The following is a 16,425-nucleotide window of genomic DNA, read 5'->3' on the forward strand; positions in this document are numbered from 1 at the left end:
AAAAAAAGAATCACCTATATTAATATTGTATGGTCCATGTAGTTTCATCAGTGTATATGGATGCATTCAGCGTCTAAGATTAAATCTTCAACCCCACAATTAAAAAGAAGTCAGAGGAATAATGTCGTTTCATTGCACTGAGAAAAAAAATCAATCATAGTGAACATGCGTGCCATTTGAGGCTAACATTGACTGAAATACATGCATGTACCTTGACACAGGGGCGTACGCAGGGGGGGGGGGGTGGGTTTGGGGGTTAAAACCCCCCCTTTGGTATTTTTATGTATGTAAACCCCCCTAAAAAAACCTAACCCCCCCCCCCCCCCACTGAGCGACTTTTCGGCTGGCTGAGTCGTTGCGATTTTTTTTTTGGCCTCCATAAAAAAAAAAAGTGTCCGCTTACCCCCCCCCCCCCCCCCCCCCCCCCCCCCCCCCCCCCACTGAGCGACTTTTCGGCCGGCGCGATTTTCAAATTTTCGGGAGCAAACTATATTTTAAACCCCCCCCCCCCCCCTTGAAAAAATCCTGCGTACGCCCCTGCCTTGACATGTCGTTCTGTTCTTTCAAAACATTCTCTTGGGCCTACCAGGATAATTATTATTATTGCATGCACGCAAACAGTTGTTTTGAAATGAACGTTGTCTGCAAATATAACAGAACACACTGGTGATTCATGACAGAATAGCAGGGAATTCAGTGCAAAATGCAGGGTTTGGTCTCTGACTCATGCGAGAAGACCATGACAAGGAGCGGATGGGGTTACAGGGGGTCCGGATCCCCTTTTCCCCCTTTTCTTTATTGTTGCTTGTTGGTGATTTCGGGGAATCGGACAGCCCTTTTTGCTCGATTATATAATAATATTGGGTTCTTGTATAGCGCTCATATCTGTCAGACTTGACACTCCTTCCTGGTGCTCCTGATTATTACCTGGCTTTAGCAAGGCTGCCACAACGGCGCTCTATCATTTCAAGAAATTAATTACTGCCAGGTACCCATTTACATCACCTTTTTTTTCTTCTTTTTGTTTGCTCCTCAGACTTTTGAAAAATTGGACCCCCAATTTGTTAATTTTACGACATCCTGAATGTGCCCCTAATGTGAATGATTCAACTGGTTACTCCCTCCTTAGGGAGTTGACTTCAGTCGAACCGGATCTTACTCGGTTACACAGGTGACTCGAGGATAGAAGCCGGAAACTCATCGAAACCTGTACCCGGCTAGGAATACCCGCAACAGGTGATGAAAGAGGATGAGAGAGGGAGAGGGAGAGAGAGAGGGATATGGGAGAGGAGAGAGAGAGAGAGAAAGAGAGAGAGAGAGAGAGAGAGAGAGAGAGAGAGAGAGAGAGAGAGAGAGAATTAAGGGAGGAAGAAGGGATAAAGACGAAGCATTTGGGAAGGGGTGAAATAAAAAGGATGAGAGACAGAGAGAGGAAGAAAGAAGAGGATGGGATAAGAAAGAAAGTTTTAGGAAGGTAGATGAAATAGATAAAGTGAGAGAGAGAGAGGGAGAGAGAAAAGGAGAGAGAGAGAGAGAGAGAGAGAGAAAGGGGAGAGAGAGAGAGAGAAAAAAAAGGAGAGAGAGAGAGAGAGAAAGGAGAGAGAGAGAGAGAGAGAGAGAGAGAGAAAAGGAGAAAAGGGAGAGAGAGAGAGAGAGAGAGAAGGGGAGAGATGGTGGGACGGTGGACGGGGAGGGGACAGATCAGGCAGACAGGAACAAATTAGATGAGGAGTGCATACACAGACCGCAACAGGGAGAAATATGAAGCAACAAGGCAGATAAATATATATATATATATTATAATTTCATATAGGCAGATTGAGAGAGAGAGAGAGAGACAGAAAAGAAAACAGAAAGGGGCGAGAGAGAAAGAGAAAAGACGCGTTATACCGTGCAAAAAAAGTCACGCTCGTGCACGCAAAATGGTGAGTGTCACGTGGCGACTTTCAGCCAATCGGATACTCGCTAACAAATATCCTATTTTATACAATTATTTGTACAGTGTATTAGAACTCTTCTTAATAAAAAAATTCAATTTCCCTTTGTAACCAAAATACTAAATCTGTAAAGATACAGCAACTTAAGCCTTACAGAATCAGAGCATATACGACATGTCCTATGAAGATCTAATCCGGAAAAGACCAGTCCTTGGCACTAGAACTGACCCCATTCATAAAATACCGCAACGAGGTTACGACAATTAAAAGGAAGAAGAGCTCGTATGATTTAATCAGTTCTTGGATCACTGCTTTTATAGTTCGACCAGACCATGTACTTTTTATTAGATACAATCCATTAATTTCACCCTTTCTCTTAACCAATCTACTTGTCAACCATTGGCGCATCAAGATTCTTTGCAGGTGGGGGTGCATGGAGGATGGGGCAAACAACTAAGAAAGAAATAAAATAACTGATTTACAATAAACAAAAGTATAATTTTTGCCTATGGGAGGGGTGCACCCCTATAAATAACTATGGAAATTTCACATGTTTTTTCTCTTAAGAATCGCAGTGGTTTGACGGATCAAAAATAAATTAAAATGGACGAATCTGGAGTTTATGATAATTATAGTGCTGAATGCGCGGAGAGAAATTAAAATAAGAGAGATGTTAAAGAGGGTTTGATATTATTATGTAATTTATAACAAATTCAAATATATACAATCATGCAAATTAAACAATATTTATAAGAAATAAGAGAGGACAAATTATTATATAAGCTTGACTTTTGAAACGGTATTACTACAAAGACTATAAATCTACAAATATATTATTACAAACAATTCTGATTTTTTTTTTCCTCTATCGAAATCGAGCAGTGAAATTATATCGAAGAGCTTGAGTTTAAACAACATTTGACAAAGAGGTGATCCGAACGATAATGGTCGGTGTTACTATTGACACACTTTCCATATACTTTCCAACACCTGATTTAGCGTTGGCCTAGATAAAACACACTGATCATTGGATTAAAGCCCGGAGCATAATATACGATTCTCCTGCGATCCAACTTGAGAAGAAAGGGCGAATGTACATCTGATTGTATATCTGATATTCATGATGTGATTCAGAATTGTATTTAAAATTCTTGCTATGTATAAGTCATATAATTGTCTTGACATGTTTTGTGCTGAGAGCCGGAGGACCGTACCTGATCATAGACTTTTTCTTTATAGAGTCTGGACCCCCCCCCCCCCCCCACTCCGAGAACGGAAGGATACCATGCGTGTTACCAAAATGTCCGGCAAAGGGGTACTTTTCGTGCGACAAAGTCCGGCCCGAGAATTGTAAAAAAAGGGGGTGTATTTGACTTTTCACCCGGAGATTTCTTTAAAAAGGGGGTGTTTTTACTTTCTCTCTCTTTGGATACCTTAGAAATTTTAAAAGGGGGTCATAAAATATCTTGAATATCATAGATAGGGGGTTACATTGAGCAGTGTTCCAGATTTAAGGGGGTCTCCAAGGCAGTAAAAGCCCGCGAAAAGCCCGCGAAAGGGGGGTTCGGAAATGTTGGCAGTCCTCAGATAGGGGGTGCTTTAAAAAAGAGGGAACAAGCATAGATAACACTGAGTGTGTGTGTGGGGGGGGGGTGGGGGCGGGGTCTTGACGCCCTTCTGGCTTTCAGCACACGACACCATGTTTTTGTCATGTGTTTTACATATTACTCGTTACACCAATGGAAAACAAATTTCTGTATTATATATGGACAATAAAATCTTAAATCTTGATATGGAATCTTTACAACTACTATCTGCCTTCTAAAGTAACATTATTAAAGGTAAAGACCAGTAATGGTCATGCGATTGCATTGTGAAAGAAACGTTGTGGAATCGATCAGAAAAGGTTGATCATCTAGCATCTAGCATCTGCAAGGTTCTGGAATCATCAAAATGATAAGAAATTTGGCCCATTCTTCGTAAAGTTACAAGCACTATACACAGAAAGATGTATATGGGACTACCCTATCTCTCTCACCAGACCATGAGAGAAATAAATTTACCAAATATATGAATTAGTAGGCGGTTTCCCGGCAAATTTTTTATCATCATGTATTAGTCAAAACATATTCTTTCACATGATTGGTAATGAGAGCTTCCATTTCATTTTTTGAAATTGGGGCGTTGCCAATACTGGTCTTTACCTTTAATAACCGGCATGTCAGTGTATTTAATTCTTCTATAGTCAGAATAAAAGCTGAATCGGCTTCAAATCGTAGACAATCGCATTACTTGTCTGACGTCACTACGATTCTGAGCCGGTTAAGCCTTTCCTTCTCCAAGGAAGCATGGATCCAGCGACGGGTTTAATTCTTAGTAGAATACGGTTCATTTGGTTTAACAACATATAATAGCGACAGAGAATGCTTTGGAACAAGAAAATAAGTATAGCACATGATGGCGCTAGACTCTTCTACTTTGCGTCAACTTCCACTACAAGAAAGGATTTCAACGTGCCGAACAAACGCCATATTTATTCTTAAAAGCAAAAGAGCTTTATCAGCAACTAATAAAGTAAAATATAATGCACATTAATGACATACAAAGATAAAGTGATAGATACATTCATATACACATAAGTATAGCTATGACAACTGAAGAGTTAAATGAGAGAATGCCTCATATAGCAACAACTAGGCTAGTGTATAACAGCATGCAACATGAATTCCCGCCGACAGATTACTGTCACATGTTAAGGCAGATACCATATTATAAGTAAAATGGGTGGCAGAGTCCGAATTAGGAATGTGCTTCTTGCAGAGTTTTGTTGTGTTGACATTGATGGTATCGCGTTGTTGCAATGATTTACATTTTTGATGACAGTGCAAAATGATAGTGATGTTAATAGTATTATGAATATATAGGCCTATTTTGTGTTAGTTTTCCTCGGCCATAAATGAAATGATCATTCGTTTCGGGTTTACCTTTCAAACGTTATGTTTAGTTCCCTATTCCTCACACCCGGATCCCTCCAAGATTCCTGAAAGGGGAAGCTGGGGATGAGAAATGGTGATTTCTTTATTTTTATTTTTATTATTCCGATCCCCCCTGAATATCAACACATCTGAAAATTGTCTATTAAGAGTTAGGAGTGGGGTGGGGGGGGGGGGGCGTCTAACAGTGTCTGAAAATGTTGACTACCTCCGAAAAGAAAGGAAGGTGAACAATATTCTTATAACAACAAAAAACAAGAACAGAAAACAACTCTGAGGTGACACCACTGGAACTGCCATTGAGTTTAAAAACCCGATCTCGCTCCCGTCAGACGTTATGATAAATAGCAAGGTTCGCACGGCATCGTTGTATAGTTTCAAACTTTAAGTCAGCAAAACGTCGAAGTCTTAAACAATGACCAAATAAATACGACGAGGTTCACATGGGATCGGAACAAAGAGTGTTGGAAGTTTTAAAACTATAATTAGGGACTTTTAGATTTGCACGAATATGTTTTAATGATATAACTGCTTGCCATAAGATCGCGCCAGCTCGCCACAACTCGAGGCTCCAACTCGGCTAAGTGGGATCCCTGCTTCACACAGTGTCACCTTGCAGTTTCTGCGAGCTTTAGGTCTGATACAATCATGTATATCGCCTAAGCAAAACGGTGTACATGTCCCATAATAATATATGTGAAATCGAATTCTTTCGTATTCCATATTTTGTTCAAAGAGGCAAGCTCTTTTCAAAGTTATGTGCTGGGTGACCATACTTCAGTAACCATACACAATCACGTTTTAACAAAGGAGATTCCAAAGTAAACGTAAAACTAGCTCACCTAGATTTTAGTGTCTTACAATGATGTAATATAGAGTTCTGCAAATTAACTACTTTCGAGCAGATTTGTTCCAAGAGCGGATATATTTGGGTAAGTCTCCATAGGCCTACCATTCTCTTTTCTCTTGAGGTAGCCTGCTTGTAGTTGTTATATCTTATATAGTAAAGTTTGATGACAAAATTGCATTTAATTTCACAGTAACAAAGTGCATTTCTTGTCTGTTTTGTTCGTTTTAAAATTTAGATTATGGTAAGTTCATTATATTCGGGTTATTGCCTACTGGCGCGAGTGTACCCGTACTAGGCCTTTGATGCAATGCAACTATGAAAGCATATCCATGGATTGGATCTGTTTGCAGAGAATATTGGTTCCCAAGTCGGGCAAGCTTCAGGTAACTTTTTGTATAGTCAAATGAAAAACTTGGTGAGGTACGCTAAAAACATGGATATATGGCGGTATAAGTGACATAATTATAAGTGTGTTTGAAGAACAGTCCGTTATAGAACAAGAATCCCGAGTTCAAAATGCCTATTCTAATAATCTCACTCTCACCAATGCTCTCTACTCTCTGCTCTTTATATACACCTGTATAGGAGTGGCTACTCAATCGGTAGTTATGTTAGAGATCACTTCATAATGTCACCGGACTGTCGATCACAAGGTCCGCGGTTCGAGTCCCGACGCGGCACTAATGTCTTTTGGCAAGACATTGATCTACATTTGCCACACTCAACCCAGGTGATGTAAATGGGTACCTGGCAGAAATTAATTCCTTGAAATGCTAGAGCGCCGTATGGCAGCCGTGCTAAAGCCAGGGTAATAATTGGGAGCGCCAGGAGTGTCACGTATGACAGACATGAGCGCTATACAAGAACCCACTATTATTATTATTATTATTTATTATTATTTTGGAGTGGAAATCAACGCTCGAAATAGTGGGATCCACTCTCACAACCTCAATTCACTACTTTGAGTGGATTCCACTTTAATTTGGAATGGATTCCACTCCAAATAAAGTAATCCCTCACATGAAAGAGTGGATTTCAACTCCACTTAGTGTTTGGGTTGGTGGTTGCATCAGTTGATTTCGTTTTCCCAATCTTGTACAGATCATCACCATGACAACGCCAGGGATTACATTCGAGGTGACCTCTGACCTGCTCCCTGACCTGGCATGGAACGAGACAACTTCTACCGAAGAGGGATTGTCGCCTCGGGTCAACTTGATTCGACTGGTTCGCCAGGTCATCATTTTATTTTCCCTTCTTACCATCATGATCGCTATGGGTTGCTCAATCACTGTAGATGATTTGAAGAAAGGCGTAAGTTGAAACTGACCATAGATAATTTAAAAAAAACAATTCAATTGATATTAATACTGCTCTTCTCGCGGGCCCTGTAATTATTTACTAGGTACCCCACTACATCTGGGTGGAGTGGAACAGATGCTGGTAAACAACTTGCCCAAGGGTGTAAGCACCAAGCGAGGATCGAACTTGAGACCTCTAGCATATGAGCTTAAAGCCTTTACCAATAAGTGCTCTCATAGATGCAAATGATTGCCAGAATGGGTGTGGTTTTATGACACCCCAGACCCCAGCTACAAATAGCTGTCCTAAATTATTTTGTTTTACTTGTCGGCAACTATGAAAAGCTAATATTTTGTTTGGTTATTTGTCTTAGATACATATTTTCGGAAAATATATTTAGCGGCAAATGAAACCCTATTAAATTTCATATTTTGTCTTTGACGATCCATGGAATATTCAATTTGAAAGTAACGATTAGCCTATCATTGCTGCCGTGTATGAACTTAATACAGTGATGAATCGAAACCTTGATTGGTCTCCGTTTTTTTATGTCTCGGTCGTTGAAGTGTCGACCCTGCGACCTAATGCTAAACGAATGAAATAGAACGTTTTGCTCTATGGTATTGATCTTGAAATCTCATCTTTCGACTACTTAAGTGGGAACTCCTTCGAATATACATTATCGTTAGTGTTAATAAAAGTTATGTATATATTATTATAAATAAAAACGATTTGCTGATCGTGAGTTTCAAATCATCTATTCGTTAAAATCATAGGGGTGCTGATCAAATCTTTTCCCATTGGCAATTTTCTTTTTCATAGGCCTATACGTACATTTTGTTTGCTTCCGTCACTACATCCATAAGGCAACATCTTTGTTTCCTCTTACATGATCTCACATTTTCGTTCATTGGAATAATGTAGTCAAACTTCAATAGTCTCTAATCATATGTTTTATAAAATGGTGTAGGTCTACTGATGAACACCTTTGCGCTCAGCCATTTGTTAAATACCACATACAAATAATCATTTCAACATCATGATTCTAACCATGGGGATTATAATTATGTTCTAAATATTCGACTATGTCTTCACTGATACCAGATCCGACGTCCCCTGAGTGCTCTGATTGGGATGCTATGTCAGTTCGTCCTCTTGCCTCTGATAGGGTTCTGTTTGGCGTTGGCCTTCTCCCTTCCTGCACCCTACGCTCTCAGTGTGCTCATCGTTACCTGCTCACCGGGGGGAAACGTATCCAGTGTCTTTACTTACTGGACTAATGGCGATGTATGCCTCAGGTAATGTCGCGTTTGAGTTTCTTAATGCCCGTTGCACAAGGGGCGTCAATACCCTGCGTCAAATTGATACATTCAAACTAAAATGAATTCATGATTCGGTAAACATCGATCAAAATGAATGATGCACGCGAGGGATGAATGCAATGTGTACGCACAATTTGGCCGTTGGCGTTGCATATCAAGCGTCATTTTGCTAGTAACGTCAATGACTGACGCAGTGTTTGACGCACCATGTGAGGGTGACCTTGTGAACGAAGTGAATGCAAAATGAATGGTGCAAACATTGCGTCGAATTATTGGTGCATGCGCTAATAATTTCCTTTAAGTTAAAATGATGCAGTGATTACAACTGCTATTTAGTAGCGCACGAGGCTCAATCTTCTGCGTCATTTAATTCGTTAAATTCAAAAGTCTTAATGACACAGTAAACAAGACAGATGATTACGGCTGCACAGGAGGAGTCAAACCATTGTGCTATAAGTACTCGTGGGGTTTTTATGCCGGTGTTTCGTCGACACTGACTTAACATTCGGTTTGTCTCCACCTGTTTTCTTGTTGTTTTTGTTTTACTATTTACATATTTATTTTTTTGTCACTTGGTTTCATATTTGATTTTATATTTTCTGTTTTCTGTTTGTGATGAACCTCAATTTGTGTATGTGTATTATGCAATAATCATGTTAAAGTCAACCATAGAGCACTTCTTTGTACTGCTTGTGATGATTGGATTCATACCTCCTGCGCAAATATAATGACATGTCTGAATTATTTTTGTAATGGCGATGCCCGAAATGTATCATGAAAGTATTGCCATTTTATGATGAATGTACTAAATGTACCTGAATCTATTGCAATTGTATCAAATTCTCATGAAAATAAATCAGAGGTCACCCAGAAAAATTATCATATTAGCTTCATGAAATATTCAGAATTATATATTATGGGTTTGAAATTTGTTCATCTTATCATTGCCAATTTACTTGTTATGAAAAACCAAAGTAACATTTTTGCACTCAATGAAACTAGACTGGATAGTAGCATTAGAAGTCCTGAAAGTGCCAACATCATGGAAGGTAGCTAAGATAATCCCTCTACATAAAAAGGGGACAAATCAAATCCTGATATAGACCACTTTCTTTTCTTATATACTTGTATTTCTGAAATCCTCGAAAGGATCGTCCTAATTCAGCTACTTAAGTTCATTCAAGTTACCAGAATAATCAGGATTTAGAGATAACGGCATTGTTGAAAGTAACTAACGACTGGCTCCAAGCCATGGATTATTACATTACATCGGGGCGGTATTCATCGATTTACATAATAAATAAAGCCTTTGACATGGTCAATCACGAGCTACTTTTATCTAAACTGGCTCGGCTTGGTATAGTTGGTAGATCTTTGGACTGGTTTTCAAGTTATCTGTCGAAAAGAAAAATCGCAACTTTTTTTAATAATACATTTTTGGATGAATATTCTATTAATAACGGGGTACCCCAAGGGGAGTTTTATTGGCCAATTCTGTTTGTATTATTCATTAATGACTTAGCTTCTGTAATTGACAAATGTGCATTTCATTTGTGTGCAGATGATACTGCTTTATATTTCTCTAATAAAGATCAAAAAGTTGTTGAAACAACTTTCAATGCCGAACTTACTAAAGTGAGTAAATGGATGAATAGAAATAAGTCGAAAATAAATTGTTCTAAACCTGTATGCATGTCATTTGGAACAAGTTTTGTGCAACGCCCCTCACGTCCTTATTCCTAAAATAAGGTTGCGTCTGGTGCCTTTCCTATGGATTTATCTGCCTCAATTTCCTTGATTGGCGCAGGGAATTGATGCCTCATGTGCAGATGAGGCATCAATCATTTCCAGGAAAATGGTGCAATAATTAATTGGACAGAACCACAACATTTGGAATTATGCTTTTCCACTTTGTAATCATAGAAATTTTCTGGTGCGTAAATTGCAATGAAGCGTTTAGTATTATATCTGGAATGTAAGAGGAGAAATTCAGAGATAATGAATTTTCATGAGCATTTTTTTTTAATGTACCAAGGGTATAGCCTCATCAGAATTAACCATTCTCTTCCTGCGGATCCTGCTATTGTTATTGTCCCCAACATTTACAGGCACTATGAACATGACGGACAAAGAAAGAGGACAAAATATACAGTTCTTCATTCTACCTTCAACAATTGCTGTGGTTGACAAAGGAACATCCCTTCACTGCTATTATGTAAAATAATTAGAACAGGTGAATATGCGTGTGACACCTGTTCTACAAATTTTTACACACAAGCAGTGAAGGGATGTTCCTTTGTCTACCACAGCAATGGTTGAGGGTAGAATGAGGAACTGTATATTTTGTCCTCTTTCTTTGTCCGTCATGTTCATAGTGAGGTACCCTACACCTGGGTCGAGAGGGACAGGCATGGGTAAAATACCTTGTCCAAGGTTGTAAACACCAAACAGGATTCGAACCCAGACCCCCTCGTTTTAGAGTCAAAAGCCTTTTCCACAATCAAAACAGCGCTCAAAGTGCAATTTTCCTTTGCCGATCTTCGTGAGCTGATTTAGACGTTCCCTTCTTAGTTGTTCTCTACATATAATACCAGTAATTTAATATTACCATTGTGTTAGAGTCAAAAGCCTTCCACACAATTACAACAGCTGCCCTCAAATTGTAGTTTTCTTTCGCCGATCTCCATGAGCTAATTTCAACGTTTCCTTTTTAAAATATTTTTTTAATTATTATGCTCTTCATTTCAGCATTTGTATGACAGCTGTGTCAACGGTAGTAGCCATTGGGATGATGCCGCTCAATCTCCTTATCTACAGTCGCCGCTGGACGGATAAGAAAGCAGTCATTCCCTTCATCAACATCATCATCGGATTGGTAGCCATTGTAATCCCGGTCCTCATCGGCATGTTGATCAGATGGAAGAAGGAGAGGTGGACCAAACCAATTTCGATGGTAAAAAAAAAATCTTGCTAAACTATGTCAAAATTTCATGTAGATTAATTTGCAACTTATTTCCGACCATTTCAAAATTTCATGGCCGATGCTGCAGTCCAACTATGTCTAGGAGAATGTATTACTTCATGCCCACAGTCAGCAGTTTAATCTATAATATAAGACATTTAAGATTCCATTTGTACCCCTAGCTTAACATAAATAAATATTTTTGTGTACAAGATGCGTACTCAAAATTTGAATATATGCCTTCTTCCATTTTAAAGTTTTTTTAATGACAAATATTCGTTTTTTTTTTCTTCATTTGAGTGGGCGGACTGATGACGAATTTGTATGAGGAAAGATATACATGTACATGTTTATTAAAATGATCTACTTTAGATAACAATTATTGTACTTTGTTGATTACGTTTATTTTACTCTAGTATTTAATTTTTCCTTTACATATTCTTTTAATCTAATTTCAGGCTGGCACCATCATCGGTATCATTCTTCTCATCGTAAGCGTAGTCCTAGACTACATCGCCGTCCCCACACTCTTCATTGCCACATGGGAACTCTGGCTCAGCGCCGCTCTCGTTCCGCCAATCGGCTTCCTCGTCGGGTACGCCATCGCCTTCGTCAGTCGACGGATTCCCGAACACTGCCGTACCATCGCCTTCGAGACCGGCTGCCAAAACGTCGCGCTCGCCCTCGCGCTCGTCAAGTTGACCTTTCGAGATGATCACGTGATGGAAGGGGCCATGATAAAGTTTCCGAGCATGTACGCGGTATTTATGATAATCTATGCCGTGTGTTTCATCACTGCTTTCCGTCTCTATGTGCGATACAAGGCAAACAGGGACTATGATTTTACAGCCATACGTGTGGATGAGAAAAGGAACGACGGAGAGAGCAGAGTAGACGATGGAGAAGAGAATCTTTAGGAAGCAGTCATACCACTTCTAGGTGTTTTTTAAAAATATAACTGTTGTGTTACTTTTTATTTCATTCTCATATAAAAAGCAAAAAAAATATTTAAGCATTAACAATTTCGATGCAAATGCACAAATAAAAATTACATCGAAGTTTTGAATCACCTGCAAATGATATTGGAAAATGAATAGAATAAAGCCTGAGAGGCCTTTTGGTATAAATTACCTCAAAGAAAAATGTTAGTAGTTTGCAGAAATATTGACAGTTTTACTTTAAACATATAACAAACACAACAGAAAAGAAAAGACATAAAACAAGTAAATTATATCAGAAATATATAGATAAAATAATCAAAAGAATTACAACTGATATAAATCATTCATATTGAAGTATTTACGTTTTCTTTTAAATTAAATTGTAGTTGGGCACGTACGAAAATCATTGGGGAAAGTATCCCATATAACTGGTAATCTATGATGTACTGATCTCTGCAAAAGTTAGATTTGACTAACCATAAATGAAACAAATTACTTTTACGAGTATTATAAACATGTACATAATTATTCAAACAAAACATATTGTACATATTTGTTGGCAGTATAGTGTCTTAAAATACAAGAATCCGATAAATACTAAATAAAACTTAATATATAAATGATACGTATTCAGGGTTTATAGTTTCTTATATAAAGAGGCTGAATGGGCGAAACAATGACTGTCAGTACATTATCCTCTTAATGCCTTCTTTTGTAATCTAAAAAGAACATCTATTTTTGATTTATTACAATCCTCCCGGACTGCAATACAATACAATACACTAAATTGGACAATAAGAGCGAATTATATATACAAATATTATGCTGATAAAGGAAGATAATATTTAATTTTATGCATAATACCTACACACCTTGATACCTTTTTAATGATATTTTCAACATGACAATCCCAGCGTAAGTTTTCCTCTATGACTACACCAAGAAATGTAACTGTTTCAGTTCTATTCATAATTGTAGAGTTAATTTTCAGCTTCATATTTTTACGTTTTTCTACAATGTTATGCACTCTAATATGAAAAGAAATAAAGTGAGTCTTATTCAAGTTCAACACTAACTTATTTACTATAATAATATATATTCTGGTATTTTATCTAATTCTGTATTAACATTATATGCTTTCTATATCTGAATCAGAGAATGATGCGGTATCATCAGCATACATTGTATATTTAAATTTACATAACGAATTATTTACTGATGATGATTAATGTAAAAATAACAAACAAGGTCCCGATATTGTTCCTTGTGGGACACTATATTTAATCAAACTATATTCAAATTAATTGTTATGACAGGCAGTATACTGATAACAATTTCTTAAATAACCTTTAAACCACATCAGGGAAAGACCCTGAATACCATAATAACACAGTTTAGATAATAATGTATGATGGTTGACTAAAGATGAAAAGCTTTAGAAAGATCCATGAAAATTTCAAATCTAATATCATTGCATGAAATAGCTGAAGCAATGTTATTCTGTAAATATAAATGCATATACTGTAGAATGATAACATCTTAGACCATATTGACAATTAGTTTTTAAAAAAAATGTGTAAGAAATGAATACGGGTGATTATACACACATTTTTCTAATAATGTACAAAGACATGGCAAAATGGATATTGATCGATATTTTTTCAATAAATGGGAAGGAACAATTTTTGAATGTTTAAGTGTACATGGGATACTTCCATTTATTAATGATAAATTAAAAATGAAAGTTATTGGTTTAACAATCTGTTAATAACTTTATCAAAGAGAATTTTATTTATAGTGTCAAATCCATTTTATGTAAATGACTTACAGACCGATATAACTTCAATTTCGATAAAATAGGGTGAAAGAATAATGAATCAGAAAAAGAATTAGTCAATATTTCATTACAATTATTACCTGCACCTGTTTCAGGCACTGAATCTAAAATATCTGAGCATCAGTTAATGAAATGTGAATTAAATCTAAATCTATATTGCTATATTGCTTATATCGTAATTCAAAAGAAGCGGTTGTATCATGTAAAAACTTTTTGTATAATATATTTTTCTTCCTAATATTACTCATTAGTGTGACAGAAAAACAAAGCTTACGAATTCTAATCTTTATCCTTCCGATTTTATTAGCAACTAATGCAATATTTTTATTACATAAACATTGTTTTATTCGGAAAAGTGGCATATGCAACCTTATATTACTGAACAAATGTGCTCTAAAATTGATAAAATATATAATGAAGACAAATCAGTATTATATAAATCATATTGTAATGAATGCACACTATTTTCAGTTGATTTACAAATATTTTATGATTTGTTGGACTTTATACATGTATTCATTATTTCAATTTTACAAAGCAGAAATATTGGTAAATGATTAGTAATGTCATTAGAAAACCTACCGCAATTAAAATCCATTCTATTTTCATTAATAAATATTGTCTATCAAAGTAGCAGTTTGTGAAGTAATACGAGTGGGTTTATTTTATAACAGAAATGAGTTTCTTATCAGTTTTGTTTCATGTTTCGGTCGTTTCATCAATGCATTGATGCGACCGTCCGAGCTCCAAGCTGTTAAAACAATTTGCGACTCCTTGGTGTCTTGCAGCAGTTTTTGATTTTTGTTCTTCTACGATTGCTTTTTTTGTTTCCTTTCAGTAGTTTTCCCTCGGACAGTAATTTGAAATTCACGATGATGACTCGGAGTCCATCATCTTTCTCTTGACCAATACGATGACTCCTTTCGATGTCTTCTAACATGAGATCAACTTCAATCGCTTTTGTTAGGTCAAGTACAATCTTATCGTTGTTTTCCCCCTTTTTTCTGGACAACCAAAGACTCTTACAGGCAGTTACGGCGAGAGTACAACTCTCATGCATCCATCTTGTTTTCTAAGGCACACACTCGATGAGCATATTTACTAATTTTATTTTTCAGGTTCATCATTTCTTTTTCCTTTCCCAGATTCATGATGAGCGCATCCTGCCTCCCAATATTGCTTTCATCCATAAGTGCTGTAATACAGATAGAAGTAGAAGTGGTAGAAGAAAAATGGAGATGAGAAGAACCTCCAAAACAGAGATAACGAGGCCGGTTAAGGAGAGCATTTTGAAAAGATGACAAATATTCAGACACCCGTCACCTCGTGGGGAGTGAGGTGGTCATTGTGTTATATCTTATTTCATATACCTCACTTATATTAATGACAAAATGACCTACTTTCAAGAAGTTTAAGAAGTTTTGGTTGCACGCTTCTCATAACTCGCCACTCACAACTTTAGAAACCGGAAAAAGACGTCACAATTATTATTCAGGTTGATGCGCACAGACTACGCGCCTTGTAAAGCGCATGGAAATGACGTCACAAATAAAAATTAGCAACGAGTAGTGACGACATGGAGACAGCGTAGTGATATAGCGAACACAAAACATTTACTTAATATCCTCGCATAACACTCGATAAAGGAGGATAAAATGTAATGCCATTACTAGAAACGACTTCGTCCATACGGAAACGTAAAAAGGATTATGACTCGTAAGAAAAATAAAGTGACGCCTTCAGGTTACCATAGCAACAGCAACCAGTCTGCATCACCACAGCCACAGTCCGATGAGAAGCAGGCCAAATTAGGAAAAGTTTCTTGGAACAAAGTCACCAACTTTTTCTCACAACTTGCCTGCGTAAGAATACAAATAGTTAGATAATTACACTCTGTATTAGAGAAACAGTATTTATAAACACATTGATAGCTTGTTTATGATAGACTGAAATTAGATTAAGTATCGAGAGTGACAACTAACCGTTGCCTGTGAACCACGTCATTATTGTTCATATTTTGAACTAAGAATTAAAAAAGGAAGGGGTCTCAAATGCCCTTTTAAACAATTCAAATAAGAAAAAAACAAAAAAGTTATGAAATATTATATTATTCTCATAAAAGATATTTGAATATCTTGAAAACTATTGTCAGTTAGGTACGGATAATTAATTAATTAATTCTCAGTACATGTCATAGATTGCTTACTATTTTTTATTCAGTTTACAATTCTTGAAACAATACCGATTCAAAACTGTTATGACAGTGAATGATATCATAAAT

General features: G+C 37.1%; 1 protein-coding gene across 1 annotated transcript; it reads left to right on the top strand.

Annotated features, from left to right (window-relative positions):
- The first annotated feature begins 5,827 nt into the window (after nucleotides 1-5,827).
- LOC581693 (ileal sodium/bile acid cotransporter) lies at nucleotides 5,828-12,283 on the top strand. Its single transcript, XM_030976402.1, has 5 exons — nucleotides 5,828-5,862; nucleotides 6,882-7,094; nucleotides 8,187-8,380; nucleotides 11,153-11,357; nucleotides 11,825-12,283. Exons 2-5 carry the CDS (start codon nucleotides 6,891-6,893, stop codon nucleotides 12,281-12,283), a joined length of 1,062 nt encoding a protein of 353 aa, XP_030832262.1. The 5' UTR covers nucleotides 5,828-5,862; nucleotides 6,882-6,890.
- The last annotated feature ends 4,142 nt before the right edge of the window (nucleotides 12,284-16,425 follow it).

This window comes from Strongylocentrotus purpuratus, unplaced genomic scaffold (genome assembly GCF_000002235.5).
Source record: "Strongylocentrotus purpuratus isolate Spur 01 unplaced genomic scaffold, Spur_5.0 spur5_scaffold_9, whole genome shotgun sequence".
Taxonomy (NCBI): domain Eukaryota; kingdom Metazoa; phylum Echinodermata; class Echinoidea; order Camarodonta; family Strongylocentrotidae; genus Strongylocentrotus; species Strongylocentrotus purpuratus.